The sequence below is a fragment of the Chelonia mydas genome, unplaced genomic scaffold, assembly GCF_015237465.2.
Source record: "Chelonia mydas isolate rCheMyd1 unplaced genomic scaffold, rCheMyd1.pri.v2 scaffold_93_arrow_ctg1, whole genome shotgun sequence".
Taxonomy (NCBI): Eukaryota; Metazoa; Chordata; order Testudines; family Cheloniidae; genus Chelonia; species Chelonia mydas.
Genome location: NW_025111292.1, coordinates 42,970 through 50,914, shown reverse-complemented (window position 1 = coordinate 50,914; position 7,945 = coordinate 42,970). Strand labels below are relative to the sequence as shown.

The 7,945-nt window shown below is 64.4% G+C and overlaps 1 protein-coding gene across 1 annotated transcript; it reads left to right on the top strand.

Annotated features, from left to right (window-relative positions):
- Positions 1-429: 429 nt before the first annotated feature.
- LOC102940714 (transketolase-like protein 2) lies at positions 430-7,634 on the top strand (the record flags this gene model as incomplete). The annotated part of the gene is given in 10 exon segments (XM_037888893.1): positions 430-627; positions 704-831; positions 1,307-1,500; positions 1,603-1,767; positions 1,836-1,992; positions 2,214-2,344; positions 2,946-3,029; positions 5,741-5,837; positions 5,914-6,033; positions 6,733-7,634. Coding segments are annotated over 10 exon segments (1,447 nt in total), but the record flags the coding sequence as incomplete, so codon positions are not given.
- Positions 7,635-7,945: the final 311 nt, after the last annotated feature.

Here is a 7,945-nt window from a genome sequence, read left to right as displayed (position 1 = left end):
CGGCGACCCCGCCCTCTCTGAGCTGGGGGGGAGCTCGGGGGGCGGGGTCTGGCGGCGACCCCGCCCTCTCTGAGCTGGGGGGGAGCTCGGGGGGCGTGGTCTGGCGGCGACCCCGCCCTCTCTGAGCTGGGGGGAGCTCGGGGGGGCGTGGTCTGGCGGCGACCCCGCCCTCTCTGAGCTGGGGGGGAGCTCGGGGGCGTGGTCTGGCGGCGACCCCGCCCTCTCTGAGCTGGGGGGGAGCTCGGGGGCGTGGTCTGGCGGCGACCCCGCCCTCTCTGAGCTGGGGGGGGAGCTCGGGGGCGTGGTCTGGCGGTGACCCCGCCCTCTCTGAGCTGGGGGGGAGTTCGGGGGCGTGGTCTGGCGGTGACCCCGCCCTCTCTGAGCTGTGGGGAGCTCGGGGGCGTGGTCTGGCGGTGACCCCGCCCCTCTGGCCAGCTATCGGGTGTTCTGCCTGCTGGGTGACGGGGAGGTGTCGGAGGGCTCCGTCTGGGAGGCTCTGGCCTTCGGCTCCCACTACCGGCTCGACAACCTGGTGGCCATCGTGGACGTCAACCGCCTGGGCCAGAGCGAGGCGGCACCGCTCTGCCACGACACGGACGTGCACCGCCGCCGCTGCGAGGCCTTCGGGTGAGTGTCATGGGGGCGGGGGCGTGGGTGGGGTGGGGGTGGCCCTGGGGCCGGCTGACCCCTCCCTCCCTGGCAGGTGGAACACCTACGTGGTGGACGGCCACGCCGTGGAGGAGCTGGACGAGGCCCTGTGGCAGGCGGCCCAGGTGAAGGGGAAGCCCACGGCTATCGTGGCCAAAACCTACAAGGGACGGGGCATCCCTGGTGAGTGTCCCCCTCGGCTCTGAGTGCTGCAGGCCTTGGCCGGGGGCCCCATGGCTGGCTCCCTGGCTGGTGAGGCCTGGTGGGAAGGAGTGCCAGGCCGGGGGGGGCGGGGAGAGTGTTCTGTGGCTCTTTCCCGCCGTGCTGACAGCTACTGTGGGGTGTGACAGAGTAGGGACCTCAGGAGAGGTCCTCCCCTCCCACAGTTGGGGAGAGAACCCAGGAGTCCTGGCTCTAACCCACCAGACCCTGCTCCCCTCTGAGCCGGGGAGAGAACCCAGGAGTCCTAGCTCCCAGCCTCCCCTGGCTCTAACCACCAGACCCTGCTCCCCTCTGAGCCGGGGAGAGAACCCAGGAGTCCTAGCTCCCAGCCTCCCCTGGCTCTAACCCACCAGACCCTGCTCCCCTCTGAGCCGGGGAGAGAACCCAGGAGTCCTGTTTCACTTCTGCTCACTCCCCGGGGGTGGTTCTGTGCCAGGTGTGGAGGATGCGGAGAACTGGCACGGCAAGCCCATGCCGAAGGACAAGGTGGAGTCCATCATCGGTGCCATCCAGAGCCGGATCCAGACCCACGAGGTGCTGGTGCCGCAGCCGCCCATTGAGGACGTCCCACAGATCAGCATCGCCGGCATCTGCATGCCCTCGCCGCCGGAATACGCCATTGGGGACAAGGTGGGGGAAGGGGGGAGCCCAGGGTTGGGAGAGCGGGGGGCTAGGGGAAGGGGGTCCGAGGGTTGCCAGAGGGGAGGGAAATGACGCTCTCCCGCCCTGCAGGTGGCCACGCGGAAGGCCTACGGCGTGGCCCTGGCGAAGCTGGGTGGTGCCAACGAGCGTGTGGTGGCCTTGGACGGTGACACCAAGAACTCCACCTTTTCCGAGCTGTTCAAGCGGGTGCACCCCGAGCGCTACATCGAGTGCTACATCGCCGAGCAGAACATGGTGAGGGCTGGGGCTGTGTGGGGGCGGGGGGTTTCTCTGGGGCCGGCTCTCATGCGCTATCCCCCCAGGTCAGCGTGGCTCTGGGCTGCGCCGCCAGGGACCGGGCCGTGGTCTTCGCCAGCACCTTCGCTGCTTTCTTCACCCGGGCCTTCGACCACATCCGCATGGGCGCCATCTCCCGGACCAACCTCAACCTGTGTGGCTCCCACTGCGGGGTCTCCATCGGTAGGCATGGGGGGGACGCTGTGCTGCCCTGGGAACCCCCCAGGCCCTGGCGCCTTGGCCGCGTTGCCGGAGGGCCACGTGCAGATTGGTGGCAGGGCTGGGAGCGGAACCCAGGCGTCAGGGCTCCGGGAGGCTGCGTGGCCGGGGGAGTAGGCCGCTGGCCCCCAGTGCTGCCGAGCGAGCCTGCTCTCTAGCCCGGCTCCTCTCCTGGCTCCCCACAGGGGAGGACGGCCCCTCGCAGATGGCCCTGGAGGACATAGCCATGTTCCGAGCCATTCCCGGCTGCACTGTCTTCTACCCCAGCGACGCCGTCTCTGCTGAACGCGCTGTCTGCCTGGCTGCCAACACCAAGGTAACGGCTCTGGGGGGCTCCTTGCGCTGCTGCGTCAGGAGTGGGGTCTGTGGGGCGTCCTCAGGGGCCAGCTGCAGGCTCTGGCTCTGGGTGGCACCAATGGTGGACTCCACCTTGTCCTTGGGCCTGGCCATGCCAGTTATCCCGCCCTCGATTCGCCTGCCCCCGAGAGAGAGTGAGGACTCCTGGGTGCTCTCCCCAGCTCTGGGAGGGGAGGGGGTCTGGTGGGTCAGAGCAGGGGGGCTGGGAGCCAGGACTCCTGGGTTCTATCATCGGATCCGCGCGACCTTGGATTTCCTCCCCTTGTAGGGTCCCTTTGCCAGTCATTTGACGGCATGCTGGGAATCCTGCAGCTGTCCTGGGTGGGTGCTGCATGCATTTCGGGGGGAGCGGCTGTCGATGGCTCGGCCTGAAAGCTCTGCTGGGTCACCCAGCCCAAGTCTATCGGCCTCCTGGGTGACCTGCCCGGTTGTGTGTGGGATCACAGAGCCCCACCGTGGCTGCGGGTCAGCAAGGGACACAGCTGCCGGTTGGCTCAAAGCTCTGAGCCTGCCTGTGACCTGCCTTGCCTGGCTCCTCGGCCGCCACCTCTGCTCCCTAGGGCATCTGCTTCATCCGGACCAGCCGCCCAGAGACCCCAGTCGTCTACCCGCCGGAGGAGAAGTTTGAGATCGGCCAGGCCAAGGCAAGGGGCTGGGAGGAATGTGGGGGGCCTTGAATGGTGGCCTCACTCCGTGCCTCCGTTTTCCTCCTGCCCTGTCTGGATTGGAGGCTCTCTGGGGACGGGGCCTCACCCGATGCTGGGAGAGGGGGCAGGGCGTGTGTGGAGCTCAGGGCCCCGGGGTGCCAGGAGCTGTCTGGGCAGTGCCCAGTCCAGTGCGGGGTGGGGTCTAGATAGCACCTGGCGCAGCACAGGGTCCTTGCTCTGCCAGCCTCTGGGTGCTTCTCTTGCACAACCCTACAGGGGTGGGAAGCGCTGTTTCTGCTCTGGGCGTGTGGCAGTGCAGGGAACTGGCCCTGCTCCTGTCTGCCCAGGCCAGTTGTGGGGGGACGCTGGCGGAGCTGCCTCCCAAATGCCTCAGGGCAAAGGGTTCCCAGGCCAAGGACCGAGGGAGATCGGGGGCACAGGGAGCTGGGGAGAGACCCAAAGAGTTTACAGTCTAGAGGTGGGGTGGGAGGGGAAACTGAGGCACAAGGTTACCTGGCAGGTCGTTGCAGAGAGCCCAGGCATGCTGGGTTCCAGTCCGGCCCTGGGCCAGAGCAGAAAGGGGCTCCACTCTGTTCCTGAGCTGCTCCTGTGCGGGGTGGGAGCGTGAAGTGGTTAATCTTTAAAGGAGGGGTGAGTGTGCCGGGGGCAGCGGCGTCTGGCAGGACTCTGGAGCCCAGGGGAGTCCAGTCAAGCGGGACAGAGGTGTCCCGTGCCAGCCCCTGCTGGTGTGTTGGGTGTTGGGCAGCATCTGTAACATGATTCCTGTGCATGCCTCGGTTTCCTTCTCCGCCTTCCATGGTGACCCGGTGGGGGGGAAAGAACTCAGCTGGTCTACACTAGGTTAACCCAGCTACGTCGCTCAGGGCGGGGGGGAATCTCCCCCTCCCCCTGCTCTCCACTCACACCCATGTCCCCACGCAGACACAGCTAGGTGGCCCGGAGAAGAGAACTCCTCTCGGGGCAGGGCGATTTACCACAGTGGTGGGGAGCCCCTCCCAGTGCAGCAGGGAGTGTCTACACTGGCCTGCTGTAGTGGGTTCCATGTAGACCTAGTCCAGGCCTGCTCCCAGGGCAGAACGAGCTGTGGGTGGGCAGGTGTCAGCAGCTGGCTGGGCCATTACAGACCAGGCTGAAAATCAAGTGGGACTCCAGCCAGAAACGCTCCAAGACCTGGGCAGCGGGCAGGTGCAGGCAGGACATGGGAACGGGGCTGGAGAGCCGGGTGTGACGAAGTGGGACTGTTCTTAATGTTTCCTCCGAATATTGTGGGGGTGCCTCAGTTTCCCCTATGCAGTTCTTAAGTATCTAGGTGGTGGGGTCAGGGTGTATGATCACTGCAGAGCCCTAGAGGGCAGGTGTGTGCAGGGGTCTGGACACAGAGAATGGCCGACACCCTGTTTCCTGGCAACTGATGGCCTGGGCCCTTCCCCCCTGCAAGGTGAGAGCTAGAGGGTTGGAGAACAAAGGAATCAGGTGACCTCCTGGCCCGGGACAGGGACAAAGCCCAGAGGAGGGGGGCTGGAGAGTTTCAGTTTGGGGCTGGCTGGGACATGGAGTGAAGTGCAGACGTGGTTGTCTGGCTCACTGCCCTCCAAAATGGACCCAGCGGAGGGGTCCTGTTCTCTGCACCTGCAAGCTCTGTGTTAGACCATGTTCCTGTCGTCTAATAAACCTCTGTTTTACTGGCTGGCTGAGAGTCACGTCTGACTGCGGAGTTGGGGGGCAGGACCCTCTGGCTTCCCCAGGAGCCCCGCCTAAGCGGACTCGCTGTGGGAAGCGCACGGAGGGGCAGAGGATGCTGAATGCTCCGAGGTCAGACCCAGGAAGGTGGAAGCCGGGTGAGCTGTGTGCCCTGCAGACAGGCTGCTCACCGGAAGGCGACTGCCCCAGAATCCTGACTGGCTTCATGGGGAGCAGTTCCAGAGCATCGCCCGGGCACTCCGTGACACCGGGGGGAAGGGGTCGGGTGACAGGGAAAAGGGCTGCCCTTGGGAGGGATTTGGAGCCCTCCCCTGGGCAGAATGGGGGAAAGAGGGAGCTAAGGCCAGGAGCAATCTCAGCTTGGTTGGCCCTTGAGAGCAGCAGCTTGGCCAGGTGACCTATCAATGGCTCCTTGTTCTGCAAAGGCGGCCATTGTGGTTGTCCCTACACTCGGGAAGCCGGGCGGCCTGAACCAGCCTCCCGCAGTGGGCTGGCTGGGCTGGACTCTCTCCGGAGAGGGACAGGGAGCACTGGTGCCGAAGACCCATGGCCTCCCCCGGTGCAACTATGTGGGGCCTTGGGGCCCGGTTTGCTAAAGGGGTCACTCCCGGGAGACTGGCTCCAGGCCAGGGCAGAGGCCAGACCCGGTGACTGTGATAGCCCTGAATCTGCCACTATGTGGCAGGAGACTCCATGAAGTCTCAGCCAGAAATCCCCAGCTCTGGGAGGGGAGTGGGGTCTGGTGGGTAGAGCTGAGAGCCAGGACTCCTGGGTTCTCTCCCCAGTTCTGGGAGGGGAGTAGGGTCTGGTGAGCAGATCCAAAGAAAGATTTAATGCAAGGAGAGGGAAGGTGCCTGCTAAGCCAGTGGGTTGAGGGAGTGCAGGGACCCGCCTGCCAAGGGAAGGGAAGGACTGGGAGGCCTGACCCTTGGCTGCAGGAATGGGTCTGGCCCTCCAGTGTTGGTAACTCGCGTCTCTGTCCCCAGGTGGTGCGCAACAGCGACGCTGACAGGGTCACGGTGATCGGAGCCGGGGTCACGCTGCATGAGGCCCTGGCTGCTGCTGACGAGCTCGCTAAGCAAGGTAACCAGCAGTCGGGGGGATGGCTGTGAGCTCGCTCCTCTGCCCCTTTCCTCCTCTGACCCTCTGTCCCTTCCAGGTACCCGCATCCGTGTCATCGACCCCTTCACCATCAAGCCCTTGGATGCAGCCACCATAATCGCCAGTGCCAGGGCTACTGGAGGGCGCATCATCACTGTGGAGGATCATTACAGAGAGGGTAGGAGGCTATTGGCCGGGGGCTCCCAAACGCCTCTGGGGGATTGGGGAGCAATGGCCGGGTGGCTGCTTGCTCCCAGCATGGGCCGAAGCCAGCCTTGGATAGCTGGGGAATCCCGAGTAGGAGGGTTATTTCCCATTTTAGCGCTGGGCAACCCCAGCAAGTCTAGGGTGTTGAGGAATCTCCGCTGGGATGGGTGCAGAGAAGGGTTGGGATGGGGCAGAGGGGACCGACAGCTTGCGTTGTGTAGCCTAAATTAGAAACTGGACAGGTCTGGGTGCTTGCTGGATACAGTGGGAGAAGAGCTGTTGAAACCAAAGGAGGATGCTGGCCCAAGAACAAAGGGGCGTGAACTTGGCCAAGGATTGACTGACACTGGAACTAAGGTTTCCAGCCATCAGAGGGAGGGTCTGGAACAGAATCCCAAGGGGAGGGTGGGGGGAGAATCTGCCAGGAAGCTGGATTGTGACAGGTTGTCTGGGCAAGGACTGGAAGGGATCTCCTGGGTCACAGGGCTGGCTTGGGAAAAGCCGGGGCCTGGTGACAGAGCTGGAATGGAACCCAGGTGTCCTGCGAGCCTGTCCTGACCACATGACACATCTCACGGAGGGGCTGTGACTAGCGCATCTTAAGCAACCGAGACACCTCTGGAAAGGAGAGCTAGTGCCACGTAGTGTGACCCTTCTGTCTCTTTGCTAGGTGGGCTCGGGGAAGCAGTGGCCGCGGCCGTGTCCGGGGAGCCTGGCATAGTGCTCCAAAGCTTGGCGGTGTCTGGTGTGCCCCGGAGTGGCAAACCGGCCGAACTCCTGGACCTCTTCGGGATCAACGCCAAGAACATCATAGCGGCTGTGAAGAGCACCTTTGCCAACTAACGCTCCGTCCATGTCTAGGGCGAGGAGAACCAGTTGCTTTTCTGTCCTCCACCCCCACCTCTGTTCTTTCTACTAACTTCCTGCTCAATGTGACCGAAACTGCTACTATCACGTCTCCGGGGCTTGTGATCCCCCTCCTCCTCCCCCCAGGGCTGGGACATGACTCACCCACTTGCCCAAGTCCAGCTGGTTATTTCTCTAGCAGGCTAACATTCCCTCCGATGGTTGAGCAACTTCCAGCCACTCCCCCGAGGAGCCCTGGGCCGTAGACATTCCTTGCTAACCCATGAGTAGCTTAGGCACTGTCTGCCCCGGCTCCCATCAGCCACCAGGGCAGGGGTTCTTCAGGGCAAGGCGAGGCTCCCTCTCCCCAGGGCCAGGGGGGCCTCTGCCCCTGGGGTGGATGGTGCGGGGCAGGTGTTCACAGGCACTGCGATGGACCAAGCGGTACTTGTCCTACCTGAAGCTGGTGCGGTGCAGGCTTCGTCCATATGCTGCGCTCTGCGCTGGGCGGTCCTGTTCCTGCTCTGCTCCTAGGGGAAGGAGACCCACATTAATGCAGCAGCACCGTGTCTTAAGCTGCTACCCCAGCGTTCCTGGCATGATCCATTCCCCTGGCTCGGTCAGCGTTCGAAATGCCAAACCCATCTCTCTTACGGGGCCGGCTGCTGCTGCGCCAACAGGGCGGCTTCCCTTCACCTGCGCTTCCAAATAAAAGGTTTAAACGGCGATGGCCTGGTGTGACTCTGTGAGGGGAAGCAGGGCAGGGGGCTGGCTGCTGTTCAGCAGGCTCCTGGAGAGAGCAGTTAAGGGCCCCCACAGGCCCTGCGTGAGAGGTTCAGCCCGGGCTTATGCTTAGGGGGGCCGTCAGTGCTCCTCTCGCTCCCATGAGCCCCTGGGGCAGGGCTGTCTGTTGGTGTCACTCACGCCAATGGGCGCTGTCATGGCTGCAGCTCAGCGCCCCTCCCATCAGCCCCCGGGGCAGGGCCGTTGGCGTCACTCAGGCCAACGGGGGCCGTCGTGGCAGCCGCTCGGCGCCC